General features: G+C 43.2%; 1 protein-coding gene across 1 annotated transcript in view; it reads right to left on the bottom strand.

The window, feature by feature from the left end:
* Positions 1 to 21,762, bottom strand: part of TPH2 (tryptophan hydroxylase 2) — a 92,023-nt gene that overhangs the window by 5,172 nt on the left and 65,089 nt on the right. The window contains exon 9 of the mRNA XM_075919425.1: positions 6,772 to 6,867. Coding sequence (XP_075775540.1) covers positions 6,772 to 6,867 — 96 coding nt within the window. The remainder of the gene's footprint in view (positions 1 to 6,771; positions 6,868 to 21,762) is intronic.

Below are 21,762 nucleotides of genomic sequence, written 5' to 3'. Positions count from 1 at the left end.
GAGTGATAGGATATGCTCCTTTCTGCTGGAAGCCAGCATAATACCTCCTCTGCATTTCCAGCAAAGGAAAGAAGAGACAAACTACCGTAGCCACATTAAACAAGTGTTTTGTTCTATGCTTGCTTATTTGAGTGTAAAGACTGGAATGTAATAATTTAACGCTAACTTGGTAAGGTTTACAAAAACACAGCCAAAACCCTTCTGAAAGCAAGTTAAGAAATATGAGATGGGTTATAAATGCTGTACTCTCTGTGGGCCAGAATGAGACCATGGGTGAGAAGGAATTGTCCGCGTCCCTACATTGATTTTATTGTCTTGTTATTCTGTGGGAGAACATGAGAGAGTCAGGGGAAAACATGCTCCTAAATGTTTTCTGCTGATCTGCAAATGGACCATTTACAAATTGTGTGCTGATGTTCCCAGAGCATTTTTATGCCATCAACAGAGTTTTATATACAGTTTAGACAAATAGAAAAATGCGTCAGTGATAAGAGGCACTAAAATGTATACTGGGCAGCCAGTTTTGTTTTAAACATTCTCTCCACCCACAGCCTTGTAGTTGAATCCACTGCTCTTAGTTTTTAGGTTATAATCAGGGACATACTAGTTTTATCTATACATAACCAGATGTTTTATCATGAACATCTTTGATTGAAAAAGGTATCATACAGGACTGGAAATCTGCTCCTTTATTAGATATAGCAATGGGGCACAATAGACGGGACATAGAGCTCAGTTAAGTCTATGGGAAGACTCCCATTGACATCAGAGTTCTTTGAATCAGACCCTTCATGAAAGGCCTCAAGAATATCATAGGAAATGAACTGACAAAATATTTTAAACACCTGTGAGCTGCCTTTTTCAGACTTTTTCCTACTTTGTAGAAATAGTATATTTACCGAATTGTGTATTCAGTCTGATTTTTGACCCTCAAATGTATATTTTGTAATGCCCTTATCTAGAGTTAACCTGACTTTATTAGGGACGAATATTTTATAACTACTTGCACTTTGGTTCTTTTCACACACTGGTTTTAGTTTTTAATCCTCTTATCTCTTCTCTGTGTGTGTGTGTGTTCTCTGTTTTTTCTGCTTAATGCATTTTTGCACATTTAGTACACGTTTTCTTCTGTATTTTGTTGCGTCTGATATTCAGACTTCTAAATATTGAAAAAAAATAATTGAGGAAACAAAGCTGCTTTGTACTACATTCTTCTGATTCTTAGTTTCTCATTGCTGAAACCATTAGCCAATTTTCCAGAAAAGAACTATATAAGACAGAAAAAGAGGAAATGAGGTTTGGTTGAATTTGAATATATGCCAAACTATTATCCAGCAAATTCACTGTTCAGTTTGTGTTGCTTTGCACTTTTTCTGGGTTTTAAATACATATAGACAATACCATGAAATATGTATATTTGCTATTCAGAAAAATATCTGAAATCTAGACTTATTTATATATAGATGTGCCATAGCTGAGAGAAATGTCAGCTATGCAGCAATTTTGTGATATATTATTGAGAATAAAGTAGTGGATACAATTTTCAAAAGCACTTTAGTGACATAGATGAGTAAGGGTACGTCTACATAGCAACAACTAATGTTATTTTGAAATGATGTTGAAATACTATCAAGTTGGAGGACTTCTTACTCCCACTCCTGTAACCCTTATTGTACGATGAGTAAGGGAAGTCGGAGGAAGAGTGCTCTATTTCAAAATAAGTGCTGTGTAGACACTCCCTATTTCGAAATAAGCTCTTTCAAAACAAGTTATGCAATTAACGTAGCTCAATTTGTGTAGCTTATTTTGAGCTAAGCCCTGCTGTGCAGACTGTGTAGACCCATTTTCAAACGCACCTCTAGGCCAGATTTACAAAGGTATTTAGGTGCCTAAAAATACAAATAAGCACAAGGGCAACCAAGCACCATAGGTGGGAGGGTCAAGGGGCAGCCAGCAGCCAGTGGGGCTAGAGTCTCTGTGTGTCCAGGGGCACTAGCTGGGTGGGCTGGCACCTGCAGCAGGGGATGCCCTCCCAGCACTCACTGGCAACAATGGGGAAAGCGGAGCAACATGGCTCCACCCTTCTCTGCTCTCCCAGCCACATCACTTGGGGGCGGGGCAGGATTGCCCCCACACTCACTGGTAGAAATTGGAGCGACATAGCTGGATGAGCAGAGTGAACGGGGGCCATGTTGCTCCGCTTCCCCTGCTGCTTCCAATTGATGCACAGGGGCTGGCTCCCCACTGCTGGCACTGATTCCCTGGTCCTGTAGTCCCTGGGGATGCATCACTTGTGGGAGGGGGTTGGAGGAAGAGGCGGGGCAGGGGCAGAGAAAGGACAGGAAGAGGATCTGGGGTGAGGGGGGTTGTCCTGGCTCTTCCCTAACTGGAAAAACAGTCATGTAGCCAATGTGTTACCTCCCTCATCAATTGCCCCTGGATAAGCACCACGTGGGACTATCAAAAGCACCAATGCAGGTTATGATGTCAGTGGGATTTATGTACCTAACTCTTTTAAGCCCTTCTGAAAATCCCACTAGCATAGATGTATCTTTAAATACCTAAATCAAGTTGTAAGCACCTGGAAAAGAATAGTGTTGTAAAGAATGGTGATCAGATTTGTCAAGCACAAACAATGGCAGAACAACTTAATTTCCTTCACCGAAAAGGGAACTGGCCTAGAAGATGGGAAGAAGCAGTTAATGTGATACATCTTGATTTTAGTAAGGATTTTGACACAGTCCTACATAACATTCTCATAAGCAAACTAGGGAAATGAAGTCTAGAGGAAATTGCTATAATATGGGTTCAAAACTGGTTGAAAGACCGTACTCTGAGTGTAGTTATCAATGGTTTGCTATCAAAGTGGGAGGGCATATCTAGCAGGGTCCCACAGGCCTCAGTCCCGGGACCAATACTATTCAATATTTTCATTAATGACTTGGATAATGGAGTGGATGGCATTCAATTTGCAGATGACATCAAGCTGGGAGGGGTTGCAAGTACTTTAGAGAACAGTATGAGAACCCAAAATGAGCCTGACAAGCTGTAGAATTACTCTGAAATCAGCAAAAAGAAATACAATGAAGACAAGTGCAAAGTACTTACTTAGGAATGAAAAATCAAATGCATGACAGCAAAATGGGCAATAACTGAATACATTATAGTACTGTCATAATGATCTGGAAATTACAGTGGATCACAAATTGTATATGAGTCAACAATGCGATACAGCTGCAAAACAGGCTAATATTCTACAGTGTATTAGCAGGAGCATGTCCATATGTAACAGGAATATGGCCGGTCCCATATGCTGTACCACCAAGTTATTCTTAGCTGGTATGACATACCGGAAAGTCTCCCTTCTGGCCATCCACAGCCCCACAACTGGCTGCCACTTCTCTGTGTACAGGCTGGGGTCAGAGACTGATGGGGGGAGAGATGGGAGCACGACGATATATGGAGTAGTAGCTGCTGATGTTCTGATTCCTTTCCCTGGTTCCCCCACTTCCACGCCACCCTCAGCCCTGTGCACAGGCGCAGCAGCGCGGTGGAGGGGCAGCATGGAAAGAAGCAGAACTGCCAGAAGCCCCTCCCAGGTAAAGTGGGATGGGGAGAGGAGGGAAAGAGCATGTGGGTCCCAAGCTGTGGGAGGAGCTAAGTCACTTGGGGGGGCATATGGGGAGGTCATGTGTCTCCCCCTCTAGTTGTTGCACCTTCCTTCTCCTCTATCAATAAGAAATTTTCTTTACTTGTACCACTGCGTAGGAGGTGTTGCCCCACCTTACTCGACACAGGGGAGGCCTCAGTTGGCATGCCTAGGTCCCATTCTGGGCTCCACACTTAAGGAAAGATTTGGGCAAATCTGAAAGGCTACATCTACACTGGCATGATTTTCCGGAAATGCTTTTAACGGAAAACTTTTCTGTTAAAAGCATTTTCGGAAAAGCGCGTCTAGATTGGCAGGATACTTTTCCGGAAAAGCACTTTTTCCGGAAAAGCATCCTTGGCCAATCTAGACGCGCTTTTCTGCAAAAAAGCCCCGATCATCATTTTCACGATCGAGGTTTTTTTGCGGAAAACACTACTGTGCTGTCTACCCTGGCCCTTTTCCGGAACAGTTTTCCGGAAAAAGACTTTTGCCCGAACGGGAGCAACATAGTTTTTCTGGAAAAGCACTGATGATTTTACATTAAATCGTCAGTGCTTTTCCGGAAATTCAAGGGGCCAGTGTAGACAGCTGGCAAGTTTTTCTGGAAAAGCGGCTGATTTTCCGGAATAAGTGGCCAGTGTAGACACAGCCACAGAGTCCAGCAACAAAAATAGGTGAAAGGCTTAGCCAACCTGATCTATAATGAATAGCTACAGAAAATGGGTTTGGGTAGTCTTAAGAAAAGATGACTAATAACAGTTTTCAAATAAGTAAAGGAGTGTTATAAAGATCACTATGAGCTATTGTTCTTTATGTCCACTCAAGCTAGAAGAAGAAGTAGCAAGCTTTATCTGCAGCAAGGGAGATTTAGATGTTAGGGAAAATGTTCCTTGTAAGGGCAGTTAAGCTCTGAAATAATCTTCCAAGGTAGGTAATGGTATTTCCATCATTGGAGTTTTTTACACCTGTTAGTGATGATCTACATTTACTTGGCCCTGCTTCAGTGCAGAGGCTGGACTTGATGATTCCTTGAGGTTCCTCCCTGCCCTACATTTCTCTGATTCTATAAATCTAAATGTGTTTGAAAATCTGGCTCTGAAGGACTTTTGAAAATTGTATCCACTCATTCTTATCTGATGAAAGGTATCATTGCAAAGCTGTACTTCTGCACTTATTTTATGTAATATTTTTACAGTTTAATAATTCAAAGAGGAAATTGTCCCCATTTTTCTCATATATCAAGTTCATTAATAAAACAAGTTGATAAACGTTCATTGACATAACATTTAAAACATAACCCTGAAATAATACAGGGTGACATAAGATGGCCTAATGGGTTGAGCAGTGAACAAATCCAATCAGCTGGAAGTAAAGGAATTGCATAATAAGACACAGAGAAGGCAGTATATTGATTGTACAATAATTTGCATTTACATGTTCTATAGCTGAATGAGTGCCGTCAAGTCACATAACAGAACCCAAATCTTAGTGACTCAACTTATGCTGCAAATTAGTCCCCCTCTATTATTGCTAAAGGGATATGAATATTGTTACATATGTAGTATAATAAGAAAAGTATTTGATTTATGGCAAAAATTATTATGGCATGCAGACTAACCTTTGAAACTGATCAATAGATGTCATTTATTTGCACATACATCATTTTTAGTGTTGCTTTGAAAAGGGTTGAGAGTTTATATATTAAGAATAGTCAACATGGATTCACCAAGGGCAAGTCATGCCTGACCAATCTGATTAGCTTCTATAATGAGGAAACTGCCTCTTGGACATGGGGAAGTCGGTTGATGTGATATACCTTGACTTTAGCAAGGTTTTGATACAGTCTCCCAGAATATTTTTGCCAACAAGTTAAGGAAGTATGGATTGGATAAGTGGACTGAAAGGTGGCTGGAAAGCTGGCTAGATTGTCAGGCCCAACGGGTAGTGATCAATGGCTCAATGTCTGGTTGGCAGTCAGTTTCAAGTGGAGTGCCCCAAGGATCGATTCTAGGGCTGGTTTTGTTCAATATCTTTATTAATGACCTGGATGAGGGGATGGATTGTACTCTCAGCAAGTTTGCGGATGACACTAAGATAGGGGAAGAGATAAATACGTTAGAGGGCAAAGATAGGGTCCAGAGTGTCCTAAACAAGGTTGGGCCAAAAGAAATCTGATGAGGTTCAACAAGAACAAGTGCAGAGTCCTGCACTTGGGATCGAAGAATCCCAAGCATTGTCACTGGTTGGGGACCGACTGGCTAAGTAGCAGTTCAGCAAAAAGGACCTAGGGATTACAGTGAATGAGAAGCTGGATATGAATCAACAGTGTGCCCTGGTAGCCAAGAAGATTAATGGCATATTAGGGTGCATTAGGAGGAGCATTTCCAGCAGACCTAGAGAAGTTATTATTCCCCTTTATTCAGCACTGGTGAGTCCACATGTGAAGTATTGTGTCCAGTTCTGAGCCCCACCACTATAGAAAGGATGTGGATGCATTGGAGAGGATCCTGTGGAGGGCAACCAAAATGATTATGGGGCTGGAGTTCATAACCTACAAGGAGAGGCTGAGGGATTTGGGCTCGTTTAGTCTGCAGAGAGGGGAGAGGGGGAATTTGATAGCAGCCTTCAACTTCCTGAAGGGAGATTCCAAAAAGGATGGAGAGAGGCTGTTCTCAGTGGTAACGGATGGCAGAACAAGAAGCAATGGTCTCAAGTTATAGTGGGGGAGGTGTAGGTTGGATATTAGGAAAAACTATTTCCCTAGGAGGGTGGTGAAGCACTGGAATGGGTTCCATAGGGAGCGGTTGGAATCTCCATTCCTAGAAGTTTTTTATTCCCATATTGACAAAGCTCTGGCTGGGATGATTTAGTTGGGTTGGTCCTGCTTTGGGCAGGGGTTTGGACTCAATGACCTCCTGGGGTCTCTTCCAACCCTGTGATTTTATGATCCAGCCTCGCCCCAAGATTTTTGTTTTGTGATATATCTGTTCAATTTGGGGACTAATCCTTCAATATGAAAAACCTGACAGTTGTTTAAATAAAAATATTCACACTTCATTAATAATTTCCATCATTGTAAGTAACTTATATTAGCTTGCAGAGTATATCCACTCACATACCTTTAATTCTCCAATAGAAGACAGGAGTCCTGCCCCATAAGCACGTAGTTGTCCCTCTTGCTTGCAAATGCCAAATTCGATGGTAAAGAAATAGCACTGTGAAAATAGATATGTACACAAATATGCATAGCGAACCTGCAGACAAGCACTTCAGCAGCACCAATCAGTACCATTTTCACTTGAGAACCCCATTTCCGCAGATTTTCATGTTTTTTAAATAAGTTTGGATCAAAGACGCTTACTGTTACGTATTTTAAATGTCATGTTAGCAGTAAAGTAGAACTGTATAAAAATGGCATACACAGGGGGAAACTAGCAAAATGTTACTTTTTCTCTGGTTTCCTATAGTCACTAAGAGCCAGGTATTAAAAGGTATCTAGGTGCCTAAAGATACAGATTGGTAATGAGTAGGCTTTTCAAAAATGCCTAAGAAAGTTAGACATGTAAATCTAGATTTTTAAAGTTATTTGAGTGCTTAAATTCTACTGATTTCAATGGGAGTTTGGTGCCTAACCTGGTTGGGCACTTTGAAAATCCCAATAGCCATCTCTGCAACTTTAGGTACCTAACTCCCTCTAAAAATTTTACGTGTGGGTCCTAGTTCAGGACACTATTTAAGCATATTCTTAACTGTAAGAACATGTTTAAGACCCATTGACTTCCACGGTACTGAAGGGATTAAAGTTGAACAGATGCTTAAATGTTGCCTTGACTAGAGATAGACATAAATATATGATTAAGAACTTTCCTGAATTGGGGCCTTCATGTTCATAAGAATTTACTAACTTTGCCATAAGTGAAGAAAAATGTCACTTGCCTCCTAAATTAGAAAATTACAGCCCCTCTAGTAAACTCAATTGATCAATCCATTCCAATTATTCAATCCATAAAACCAGAAGGGCAGTTAGTACTGTATGAACAATATTATTGATGAGAACTTTTGAAAATTATTAGCATAAGAACAACTGCATCTAATTTGTATTAACTACATAAAACTATGATAAATATTACAAAAACCTTTGGGAAACACAGGTTTTTCAATCTCCCTAAACTGGAAGAGAAAAGACAAATCACTTCTGCTCCTAACAAATTGTTTGCTTTTGATGTTACATAGTAGGACTTTTTCTTTACCATTTATCAGCATATAAAGATAAACACATGTTGTTGATCACCCAAATAAAGTGTCTACGTCAAATTAGACTACAGGTTGAACCTCTCTAGTCTGGCACCCTTGGGACCTAACCGGTGCTGAACCAGAGAATTTGCCAAACCACCAGAGGTGAATATGTTCTAGCAGCATTACCAACACTCTGAGGGTATGTCTACACTACCACCCTAGTTTGAACTAGGGTGATTAATGTAGGCAACCGAAGTTGCAAATGAAGCCCGGGATTTGAATTTCCTGGACTTCATTTGCATCTTGCCGGGTGCCGCCATTTTTAAAGCCCCGCTAGTTCGGACTCCGTGCCTGCGGCACGGAGTAGGTAGTTCGGATTAGGCTTCCTATTCCGAACTACCGTTACTCCTCGTCGAACTAGGGTGGTAGTGTAGACATACCCTGACTGCTTACTGGGCTCTCAGAAGACATGTAGGGGTAAATTAGAGCTAAATAATTGCACAGAACACTGAGAGCCAGGACTGGTGGCTGTAAACAAACTTTATGGGACCATGGAAAACTAGGGATGTAAGCGACTTGTTGACTAAGCATATGCTTATCAGATAGTTAACTAGTGACTTGACTAGTCATTCCCCCCCTGCCCCGCTGCCTCTATCAGCAAGGTGGAGAGCAGGAGCCTGTGCTGGGGGGAGCCAGAAAGTGTTATTCGGCACTTTAATATCCAGAAAACTCAGTTAACCAGAATCTGGGAGGCAAGGGGGCAGAGGGGACCTGGCAGCACTTCTGCCTTTGAAATATAACAAGAACATGGCCCCGTGCTCCCCATGAGCTTTGTTTTTGAAATTTACAAAAGCCCCATGGGGCTCATGTACATTTCCAAAGCAGGAAGCATGGGGTCAGCAGGGGACTGCTTGAGTCTCCCACTGGCACTGTGCTTTCTGCGCGCTTTGGGCAGGTTTTCTTTAAGTCAATTGATTCACATATAGATGCCCCATAAGCAACATGAACACCAGACTGTAAGATTCTTGGGGCATTGACTGTCTCTCACCATCTATTTGCACAGCACCAAGCATGCTGTCCTTTGCTGGTGTTTCCAAGTGCTACCGTAATATAAATAACAAATAATAATAAATACAGTACAGGCTGTGTTATCCGGCACTTTAATATCCAGAAAACTCAGTTAACCGGCATCTGGTTAGAAACGGCAATACAATTCCTCCTTTCAGTTAATCAGAAAAATTCCAATAGCTATCCAGCATATTTTTTGACATTTTCTGATGCTTGTGGAAATCAAGTTTGTAAACTTTCAGCAGTTAATTTTGTTCTCGTCATGCTGCTACATATAATGCCATTATCAGATATTATCTAACCTATCTTGTAACTATGGCTAGTATACAGTGAAAGATTCATGAACCATTGGTATAAAGCAGTGGTCTCCAAACTTTGTAACCACAAGTTCAATTATTCAATATAAGTGCAATGCAAGATCTACCTCAAACCCAACTACCCTTACCCCACTTCCTTCCCGCCCCTTCTTTGAGGCCCCACTCCTGTTCCACCACTTCTCCAAGGCCTCACCCTGATCACTCCATCTCCCTTCCTCCAAAACCTCATTCACTTTCACCAGGCTGGGGTAGGTGGTTGGAGTGCAGGCTCTGGTCTTGGGCCAAATGGTTCAAGTGTGGGAGGGGCTCCAGGCTGAGCCCAAGGTGGGGGATTGGGATGTAGAAGGGGGTTCTAGGTGCAAGCTCTGGGAAGGAATTTCAGTGCAGGAAAATTCACATCTGGGGCAGGAGATTGGGTGCAAAAGGGGATTCAGGACTGGGACAGGGATCCAGGAAGCAGGCTCTGGTTGGGCACCACTTGGTGGTGGAACAGTGGGGTTAAGGCAGGCTTACTCCTGCCCTGGTCCTGCACCACTCCTGAAAGCAGCTGGCATGTACAGCAATGGCTCCATGGTGCCATGTGCTGCCCCTCATCTACAGGCACTGAGCCCACAGCTTCTACTGGCCCTGGTTCCCTATTATTGATCAATGGGAGCTGCAGGAGTGGTATCTGCAGGCAAGGACAGCAGGTGGTGACCCCTTGCTCTACCTTTCTCAAAGGCTGCAGGGACATGCAAGCCACCTCCAGGAGCAACAGTTACCACAGGGATAATTACTTCAGCCAGGACAGGTTAGGCATTTTAGAACTCACTGCTCAAATAATTAAATTTAAGCATGAGAGAGAAATGAAAATTATGAAATGCACAAACCAGTCAGAAACCAAAAAATAACACACTTCGCAAGCACTAAAAAAAGTAACAACTGCCCGCCACATGAGTTGGGCCAGGAGATGAGAACGAAGGACAGTGCGTCTTTGTGTGACAGAGATTTGCATTGCCAAGCTCCCTCCATCCCTTTTTCTCTGTGTGGAGACAGGCTAGAGGAGAGGGGGAAGGAGGGACACCCTGATGTCAGCACCCCCCCTTCTCCCTCCCACACCCTGCACAACAAGCAGGAGGCTCCCAGGGGGGCAGTTCCAAGGCAGAGGGCAGGAGCAGCAAGACAGTGGGTGGTGGGGCAACTGAAGTGCTAGAACTTGATAGCTTCCTGGCCAAACCAGTCAAGATCACTGTCAGAGGCTCCAAGATCTACTGGTAGATTCCTGATCTACTGGTTGGTGAGCACTGGTGTAAAGCTTGAAGAACCAGCATATTTGATTAACCAGCAACCCCCATGCCTCATGAATGCCAGATAACAAAGCTTATACTTGATTTCTCACACAAATTAAGTAGCTTTAAATCATACATTGGGCACAGGCAGATGAGTATAAAAAACTAGCCCCTAATGTCCCTGTATATATTTCTCCCTTTGTAAAATGGTGATAATAATATGTTCCTATCAGGCAGGGGTGTTTAGAGTTGCAACAAATAATATTTATTTGTAAAACTATTTGAGATCCCTGCATGGCAGGTGCTATCGAATTGCAAGAAGTGTTATAAATATAAAAGGAATAACTTTTACAAGCATGCACATGCTAAAAGGAGAGATTTTTTTTTTGTATTAGCAAAATTTGTATTGGAAATCCTGTATTCTCTGTGTAACTTATTTAATTCAAACATATCTAAAATGACCAGATGGTAAAATATAATGGGTATCTGCCTACTACTAATTTATGGCAATGTTACACATTAAGAAAAACCCTTTAAATGAAAAGCTGGTGTTGGGCTACATTTGCCATATGCAACAGCTACAATATATCAATATATATCTTTCAAGATGTCTCTAATTTGTTAAGTAAGAAAGCAAGATAGTTCACACAATGCTGCCATCTTCAGTCATTAGTCAGCACTACATCATCACCAATGCTGAAGATCCAGTGTATCTTGCAGGCTTTGAACAACTGTTCCACCAAGTTTAAAAACCAGAGGCATAACTACAATTGTATGTCTACACCTGCATGGTTAACTGCTATGTCTGCACAAATGTTACAAATGCAAATGCTGTTTGAGTTATTGAATGAACAATGCTGCTTGCTGTGCAAAATCACTCAATTTGTGCATGCAGACATAGTAACACATACAAAAAATGTGGCTCTCTGGTTTCAAAAGGATGGCCTGCAATTTATCCAGTCTACATTCATCTTCCTGCCCTGTGGCTCCAACCATGTCCGTCTCTCCTCAATTTCCTCCACTAGCTTCCTGACTCTTTCTACAGCAAGATGGCCTCCCCTTTGGAGAGCTGCACTGTTCTGCTTCAGCCCAAATCCTAGCTCTGGAGGCTCTTCCTCCTGTGCTCTATACTACGTTGCATACTTCCTTCTACTGATGGGTGCTTGTGTGCTTTCCCATCCCTTACTCCAAGCCTCTGTGCCTGGAACAGCCTGGCTTCTTTCTGCATACCCAGTGATTTCACTCCTCTTTAATTCCTGCCTCAACACCCTCGCTCACTCTCTCTGTTTGCTTTCTACCGCCCAGTCTCCATGCTGGTGCCCGCTCCTCCCACGGATAATTTACAATGAAAGGAAACACAAACACATTAAAACTGTAAAAAAGGATTTAAAATTTTACATTAAAATACACTCTTAAGCAAAACAGCCCTCATCAATGCATTCTTTCAGTAACCTTTTCCCCCTTCTCTTTAGTTGACTCTTCTCCTTCCCTTCAAAAAAAAAAAAAAAAAAAAAGAGAAGAGATGAGAAGAGAAGTAATGATCAAATGCCTCCATTCAACAGCATTGCTGGTTGTGTTTACTACAGCAATGATAAATATTACCATTACACAGGATTCTATAGCAGCTCTTGGAGATCACGGGGATAGATACTCTGTATTAGGGACCTGTTCTAGCTCTCATTGACATAATTGGAAACACTGCCACTAACTTCTGGAAGAAGCCCTGGAATGCAAGATAGGCAGGCGGGGAGCTTATTCTATTAGAGCTCTGTGATGATGATTTCCTGGGGGAATGATCAATGCAAACAGCAAGCCTCAGGAGCAGCAGGATGATTCACAGAAGCAGAAAGTTTATCCTGCATTCCCCTGCTGATCCTTGAAAAGCCTTTGCTTGAAATTCCACTTATGACCAAAATCAGCAAAGTGAGAAGATGAAGTGAAGGGTCAAAACCTTCAGGATTTTAAAAGAAATGAAAAAACAAAGAACCAGAGAGGTGGTGTTCAAGGCTGTGTCTGAAGATCCAGTATATAGCACAGCTACAGGTCAATATGGATTTATTTTTAGATTACTTATTTAGGTACATTTGACTTAAGACTACAGAAGACAATTGCTAGTAGTGCACATGGACAGTGTGAGGTACCAAAGACGGGCACACTCTGTTTACTTATAGGACAATGACATTGGCAGTGCAAGATCTGACAGAATTTCCAGCCAATATACAAGCTTGTTGTAGAGGTACCTCTCTCTGCAGAGGGCTCCCAACACCCATGTCAATTAGAGCTAGTGGGAAAGGATTTGTCATTAAAATTGAAAGAGAAACTTTTCAAAGACAAAAATGGGAGTTGGATGCCCAATTTCCATTCACTTTTCATGGGAATGGAGCATCTACCTAGTCTTCATAGCTTTGAAAACTCCCCTTTGTAACATTTCATACATTTCAGTGTTTCCCCCAGTAGTATGCCAGTTATGTGTTGGTTACCCACCCACACTCTCTCTCTCTCTGCTAGGACCTGGGCTGAGGCCACCAATTTATTTCACATAGCCTGCTGACATCTGATCAGAGGGTAATGTTCTTCAATCACCATTTCAGAAGCTGGCTTATGTGAAAATCTCTCTGTCCCATTATAACATAGTTTTCCATTTTAAAAAAACCCTTAAAAACAAGTTATTTTAAAAAAACCTGATTTCAAAATAGCATGTCCACAGCACAGGGAAGCCTCAAAATTAGTCCGAAGCAGGCTCTGTTAATGTAGATGCTCTACCTTGACTTAGAGCCCCAGGAAGCAATTAGATTAAATTACTCTGGGGAGTATTTATTTCAAAATAGCAGCAGTGGAGCGTTCACATTACTGCTATTTTGAAATAACTATTTTGAAATAAGTGTTATTCCTCGTGGAAAGCAGGAGTTATTATTTCAAAACTAGCCAATTAGCCCGTCATAAGACGGGATTTTCCAGTCTCTCCTCCACGTCGGCCTTCTCTCCTGAGCCTCCGGTCTCTCGCTCCGTCTCTCTCTCTCTCCTCCTCCTACTGCCTCCCCCTCTCTCTCTCTCAGCTCTCCTCCACCTCCTGCTTCTCTTTGTCTCTCTCTTTCTCTTCTCCTTCCCCTCCTGCCTCTCACTCAGGGGACCGCGGAGCCCAAATGGCCGTTTGGGCTCCGCACTCCCCGTGCTGTATGGGGGGCATGGAGCCCAAATGGTCGCTTGCGCCACTAGCTCCCACACAGCGGCCTGGCTGAGCAGCGCAGAAGTCAGCCGAGCGCCACGGCGGGAGGCGAAAAAGGGCGGGGCAGTGACATACACAGCCAGGCCCCGCCTCCTGGCCATACACGTCACCGCCCCGCCCCTCTTCCCCTCCTGCCGTGGCGCTTGGCTGACTTCTGTGCCACTCAGCCAGGCCACCACGGGGGAGCAAGCGGCGCAAGCAGCCATTTGGGCCCTGCACTCCCCATGCAGCACGGGCCGCCCAGAGGGAACAGCCAGCATTTCAGCATTACAGACTCTCAGACACTGGGCTACTATATACAGTAAACTTCCGATAATCCGGCACCTTTAGGACCCAGGGGGTGCCGGATTATCAGATATGCCGGACTATCAGAAGGGGGGGCTATGAGGGGTCTGGAGTGGGGTGGGAGGGGATGCCACCCCAGACCCTCATAGCCCCCCCTTACGATAGTCCGGCTCTGCCCCAGGCGTCCCTGATTCAGCTGCTGCTGGTCAGTTTCAGCAGCAGCTGAATCGGGGATGCCTGCAATAGAGCAGCTGGGGTGCTGCCCGGTTGGTCCCGCAGCGCCAAGGGGCGGCACTACGGCACCAACCCAGCAGCACTCCAGCTGCTCTTGGGGACGCCTGGGACAGAGCAGCTAGAGTGCTGCCGGGTTGGTCCCACAGCGCCAAAGGACGGCGCTGCGGGACCAACCCGGCAGGACCCCAACTGCTCTGCCCCAGGGGTCCCCGATTCAGCCGCTGCTGAAACAGATCAGCGGCTGATTCCAGGAAGCCTGGGGCAGAGTTGCTCTGCCCGGAGCTTCCTGGAATCAGCCGCTGATCTGTTTCAGCAGCGGCTGACTTGGGGACCCCTGGGGCAGAGCATCTGGGGTCCTGCCGGGTTGGTCCCGCAGCGCCGTCCTTTGGCGCTGCGGGACCAACCCGGCAGCACTCCAGCTTCTCTGCCCTAGGAGTCCCCAAGGGCAGCTGGGGTGCTGCCGGGTTGGTCCCGCAGCCCCTAGGGGCAGCGCTACGAGACCAACCCGGCAGCACCCCAGCTGCTCTGCTCCCGGCTTCCCCGATTCAGCTGCTGGTCAGTTTCAGCAGCAGCCGAATGGGGGAAGCCTGTCCGGCTGCCCCAGCACTTCCGGGTTCCTGATGGTGCCGGACCATCAGGAGTCCCGGAGCATTGGATGCCGGACTAATGGAGTTTTACTGTATATGATAACCAGTCCATTATTTCAAAATAACAGGCTTAGTAGTGTGGATGCTCCACTTGTTATTTTGAAATGACTCCCCTTATTTTGAAATAACAAGCGTAGCATCCAGACTACCGAGCCCATTATTTTGAAATATTATTTTGAAATAACGGGCTGGTTATTTCAAAATCACTCCCTAATGTAGACTATGGCTTAGGGACTAACAAAACATATAGATAATATCGTGAGCTTTCATGGGCACAACCCACTTCTTCAGATAGCAGATGCTCACAAAAGTTCATGATACCATCTACATGTTTTATCAGTCTCTACGGTGCTATAGGACCACTCTTAGTTTTTTAAGTTTTTTTAAGTTATAGACTAACACAACTACCCCTCTGATAGTCTTCCATTGTTACAGCTTCAGAAACTGATATTTACTTTTAATAATCTTCCACATTGTGCATGACATTTGACTTTTACCATGCCCCACAAATACCTATTCAGGAATTGTCTAAGGTGATATTTTAGGGACTAATCCTAACTTATGTCAGCAGGTTTGCACCCATGCATAGTAGTATTTAAGACAAAATTATTGATGTGTATAGCTGCAGGATGAGGGCCTAGGAAGTGTTTTTCAGTTGTTGATCATTCCAGTTGATCAACTGCTTGAGAGGGTATTTTCATGCATTACTCAATCAGATTATCATGCAAAGGAAAATTCTTGCCTTCTCCATGGATGAGGAGGAAAGCTTAGGCTTGTTATCTGTAAAACTGCTAATCTGAGGACTGCATGGCTCAGAGAACTAGTAGATAGTTATATGCAACAGGGAAACTTAAAAAAATTGCTTCAGTCCAGTTTAAGCCTGAAAGTTACAGAAAATGTGATACCTGAACAATTTTCCTACAAATATTGCTAGAATTTCAAACATAATTTTTGTGACCTTTTCTTGTTGGCTTTCTGCCCCACTGAGCTTTACAGGTTTGCAAACATCCACTGTTTATTGCAAAGCCCTCAATATTCACCAAAAGTGAATTATGAGTTGCACATTTGATTGAAATATTCTAAATTTAAAATTCACACTGTGTTAGTTAGTTACATACAACAGGTCATCCTAATTAGGAAAGAGATAGAATATGTGACTTATGTAACTAAGTGTTGGCAATTGAATATCAAGCAGTCAAGTCTCCCTGGCAGTTCTTTATATAGGAAAAATCTTTGCTTAGAAATTCATGCATAATTTTGAACAAATACATCAAAGAATTTCACGATGTGCTCATGAATACTTCACAACAGAATGAGAAGCAAAATTCAATGAATAAATTATTCATTATGGATTATTTGCTTACTTCTGCTAAAAAAAAAAGAGTGACCCTATTCATAGCCTACAGCATTTCTAAATAAGAAAACTAAGCCTACTCAGAGTAGTCATCACGGTTGCTCTGCCCCGGGCTTCCTGGAATCAGCTGCTGATCAGTTTCAGCAGCAGCTGACTTGGGGACGCCTGGGATTCTTAAGTTGAATCTGTATGCAAGTCGGAACTGGTGTCCAGATTCAGCCGCTGTTGAAACTGATCAGTTTCAGCAGCGGCTGAATCTGGATGCCAGTTCCGACTTACATACAGATTCAACTTAAGAACAAACCTACAGTCCCTATCTTGTACGTAATCCGGGGACTGCCTGTAACTACCATGCAAACAGGAAGTGCCCTCAAATGATCCAGTTCAGACTGGCACTCAATATTGTTTCCAGTGTCACTCAGGAGACTAGGAAAAGCCCAAACCTCCACCAGTATATTACCCTGAGCTGCTGTTGGCATAGCACAGAACAGTAAGAAAAAGAACCTCACATTTGTTCATGCTAATTAAGTGGCAGGTCTGCAGCGCAACGTCAGGACAAGTAGATAAAACCAATGAAAGTCTCCTATGAGCTGCTGCTTAGAGCATTTGTTAAAAGTACTGCATTGAAGCCCAAAGGCTTTGCTCTTCCTGGCTTCATTTCCCTGTCATTTGACTCTTATCTACAGCAGCTCCCAAGACGTGGGGCTTAAGGTTTATTAATTTTTGATGGTGTTATTAAGAATGAACGAGATGCAATAATGAACAGCACTCTTTCCAATTCACTTTACAATGTGTAACAAGATTTCATATTCAGCATTCACTACAGGAGCTGGAATAAGCTTATGCTCATTTGTTTTTTCAAGTTGTTGCTTCAGTTTTAGCTGTCCACAGGAGTTCTCACTGTTCACTCGGGAGAGGCAGAATCAGGCTTTTCAACATCCTCTTCGGGACTCCAAAAGATGGGATCCTCTGAACGTCAAGCTAAAACAAATAAACTAGGTAAACGTGTCATCTCTGTCCGCCCACAGCCTGTGCTGCCTGGCATGCCAGAGTTGATATAGTGGAATCCTTTGCAGTGCAGAGGCTAGATTCACTGAATGTTTTACGGCTCTGCTATACCTCTTTACAAGGACGTTAAGCTGTCACTGTTTTGAATAGTGACTTGACATGATGATGAAAACTTCCATAGCAAATGCATGCATAATTGAATATAGTATAGCACTAGGGTGGGACCTCAAGAGTGCCTCTGAAATTTCGGATTCATAATGCAGCATGGAGCAGCTTGATACATACAGCAGAGATGTGAACTCAGACCAGTGCAATCCCTTGGACGTCCAAGTGAGATCAGAATTTGGAACCTACATATGCTAAAGATTAGAAAGGATGACAAGGTCGCCTTAAAGTCCATTGCTTGCTGGGATTTCCCTTATTTTCTAGTGGTTTATCCAGCTTAATGGCTCAAGCAGTGGTGGCTCCAAGACTGTACTGTGGGTGGGCACAGATCACTTTAAGCCACCTTTTGTCTCTCATAGAATCATAGGCTTGTAAGAGATCCCAGGAGATCTTCTAGTCCAACCCCCTGGTCAAAGCATGACTAACCCCAACTAAATCATTCCAGTTAGGGTTTTATCAAGCCTGGTCTTAAAAACCACTAAGGATGGAGATTTTACCACCTCCCAAGGTAACCTGTTCCAGTGCTTCACTCACCACCTTCCTAATGAAACTGCTTTTCCAACTCGAGACCATTTTTTCTTGTTTTGTCATTTGTCCTGACCATCATTTGCCAAGAACAGCCTGGCTCCATCCTCTTTGGAGCACCCATTCATGTAGTTGAAGCCTACTATTAAATCCATGTTTGTTCTTCTCTTCTGCAAACTAAATGAGAGTCCAGTTCCCTCAGCCTCTCCTCATAAGGCATGTACTTCAGCCCCATAATGATTTTCTTTGACCTCCGCTGGACTCTCCAAGGGTATGTCTACACTACCCTGCTAGTTCGAACTAGTGGGGTAATGTAGGCATACCGCACTTGCAAATGAAGCCCAGGATTTGAATTTCCCGGGCTTCATTTGCATAAGCCGGGCGCCGCCATTTTTAAATCCCGGCTGGTTCGAACCCCGTGCCGCGCGGCTACACGCGGCACGAACTAGGTAGTTCGAACTAGGCTTCCTAGTTCGAACTACCGTTACTCCTCATTCCACGAGCAGTAATGGTAGTTCGAACTAGGAAACCTAGTTCGAACTACCTAGTTCGTGCCGCGTGTAGCCGCGCGGCACGGGGTTCGAACCAGCCGGGATTTAAAAATGGCGGCGCCCGGCTTATGCAAATGAAGCCCGGGAAATTCAAATCCCGGGCTTCATTTGCAAGTGCGGTATGCCTACATTACCCTCCTAGTTCGAACTAGGAGGGTAGTGTAGACATACCCCAATTTATCCACATCCTTTCTGTAGTGGGAGACCCAAAAACAGATGCAAAACTCCAGAAGTGGTTTCACTAGTGCCGAATGGAGGAGAATAATCATTTCCATCTATCTACTAGCAATGTTCCTACTAATGCATCCCAATATGCCATTAGCTATCTTAGTAACAAGGACACACTGTTGACTCATCTCCAGCTTCTCATCCACTGGAATTCCCAGGTCTCTTTCTTCAGAACTGCTGTTTGGCCAGTCGGTTCCCAGCCTGAAACAGTGCTTGAGAGTCTTACATCCTAAGTGCAGGACTCTGCACTTGTCCTTGTTGAACCTCATTAGGTTTCTTTTGGCCCAATCCTCCAATTTATCAAGTTTGCTCTGGACCTATCCCTACCCTCCTGCATATCTGCCTCTCCCCGCATCTTAGTGTCATCTGCAAACTTGCTGACAGTGCAATCCAGCCCCTCATCCAGATCATTGAAGAAGATAATGAACAAAACTGACCCCAGGACTGATCCCCTTGGGCATTCTGCTTGATACCGGCTGCCAACTAGACATCAATCTGCTGTCCTATTGAGCCCAACAATCTAGCCAGCTTTCTGTCCACCTTATAGTCCATTCAACTAATCAGTACTTCTTACTGGCAAGAATATTGAGGAAGAATGTATCAAGAGCTTTGCTAAAAGTATATCACATCCATCACTTTCCCATCTTCACAAAGCCTGTTATCTCCTCGTAGAAGGCAATCAGATTGGTCAGGCATGACTGGCCCTTAGTGAATCCATGTTGACTGTTCCTGATCACCCTTCTCTCTTCCAAGTGTTTCAAAATGAATTCCTTAAGGACTTGCTCCATGATTTTCCAGGAACTGAAGTGATCTGGAAACTTCTGTTCTTTGTCTGAAGAAAACCTCATCAAGCTCATCCTCCTGGTCGGGTGGTCTGTAGGCTTCTTTCCCCTCATCTACATGCAGCTGCGGGGGTGCTAATTTAGGGATGCTTTCTGCAGTGACCTGTAAACTACCCCAGTTGTCCAAAATAGTTACAGTACAGCACACGCTGGCCACCCCCTCTAACATTCCTGCAGGTACCCTAAGATGGGTGTAGGGCTGCTTCACCTGCCCTAGACCACCAAAGAAGTCCCAAAATGTCAAGAAGTCATTCTAGCCTCTTTACACTGCAGAAGTGTCATAAAGGAGCAATAGCAGGGTTGCAAATTGAGGTTAAAGTTTCCCCTAGTCCCCTTGGAAGGCTATTTCATAGCGCAGCATGTGTTACCATTAGGAAGATTCTACAGATTCACAAGAAGCAAAGTCACATCTACCAAAGGAAACTGGCAGAACCACCACACTTAGTAAACAGAAAGCTTTCTGAATCACTGGCCCATGCCAGTTCCTTCAGGCTGTGGGCTACTTTAAATATTATGCTTGGCTAATGTACCGCCAGAGCCCTGCTGTAATTTCAGGGGATGCACTAGATACATGCGAGGATTCCTCAATGTCATTCCCTAGAGCAGACTGTGCCCCACCAAACTGCCAGGCCAATTACCACCCACAGTAATTGCACTCTCAGGAACAGTGTCAGGACAGTTGCCAAGCCTGCTGAGTACGTCCCCTGACATATTAGCTGAGGGTTAATGGGATTCATGAACATCTGGCTTGGTCAGCAGAGTAAGGCCTCATTTATCTGCTAATGAGGAGAAACCACCTCCTCAGAATTGGGATCGACCTCTGTGGACTGTGGAGCCTGGGAGTATTGAGGAATTTTTGCAGGCTCTGAAACTGTGGAGGCAACTATGAGGCAGAAGACGGTCCAATATAATAAACAAGGATACCATTCACTCTACCAAAACGCTCTAGGTTGTGTGTCACATTTCAGGAGAAAACATCTTATATTTTTGGTAATTTTCTTTTACGAAAAGAAAAACCTCAGTTTACAAAAAAGATGATTAATTTCCCAATACATTTAAGTTAATAAAATAATGATAAATCCTGCATGAATTATCCACCATTTAAAAAAGCATATTAATCTGCACTATTTATTTCCTAAGAGCTAATTCAAGCACCAGAGAGTACTTTCTTGGTTTTTTTTTATCTCACATTTCAAGGAGTTTTATTGTTGTAGTTAGAGTTGGAAACTCAGTGTTCTTTTTACCAATTTTATGTGAATTTCAGATATATTCTGTGGCTCTTGATGCTTCTGAATAACCTGTTTTGAAAAAATAGAAGACAGTGCAACGGTATCAGTTTTACTCATTTCTAGATGAAGGGTAGATCAAGAGGGAATAAAAGCTTGGGAAATTGTAAGTGTCTGTTAATTATGTTGCTAAAAATATACCGAAACAAGAGATGTTTTTCACAGCCCCTTCAAAAAATTCTGTGTTGAGCATCTCCCCATAAGGGAATGTAAGAAAAATCTGTCATAAATACAGATTAGCCAGTCTGGTGAGTCACAATTGAGTTTCCATTCAGAATTTTATAATGACAGATTATCTGGATGTATTCAATAAAGTGGAAGAAAGTTATGCTGAGCAAAGGTGTGTCATTATAAAAAGTACCGTAGTAATTCACTGTATTTTCAAAATCACCTGAAAAATATACAGTACCTGGGATCTAGTAATAGAGGCATAATAAATACCTATATGAAAATCACAATTAAGTCATCATTAGTGATCCCACACAGACAGGTAGATAAGGTTGATCCTGTAATTTGCCCAAATTAACCCCAAAAGTGTAAGTAACTGTTTCCTAATTGCAAACCCCCAAAAGCTGAAAGATTAATTTTTTTAAAAGTGAGAAATTTTTAAAATGGCCAATTGTATCATTATGATTTTCAACTAGAATTAATAGTGAATACAATCTTACTAAATGCCACAAGGCTTCATTACAGACAGTTATACCTACAGAGCACTGTGGGAAGACCTGCTGGTTGCATCAATTTAATTAGTGGAATAGTGGATTTCTCTTGTCCTAGATATTCACAGGAGTTTGCTTTTCCTCTCACGGACTCTGCTGAATCAGTACTAACTGAAGTTGACCACTAACAGTAGAGTCAAGAAACAAAGAA

The sequence above is a fragment of the Pelodiscus sinensis genome, chromosome 1 (genome assembly GCF_049634645.1).
Source record: "Pelodiscus sinensis isolate JC-2024 chromosome 1, ASM4963464v1, whole genome shotgun sequence".
Lineage (NCBI taxonomy): Eukaryota > Metazoa > Chordata > Testudines > Trionychidae > Pelodiscus > Pelodiscus sinensis.
The sequence above is the reverse complement of the archived record's forward strand: the minus strand, read 5'-3'. Positions and strand labels throughout refer to the sequence as shown.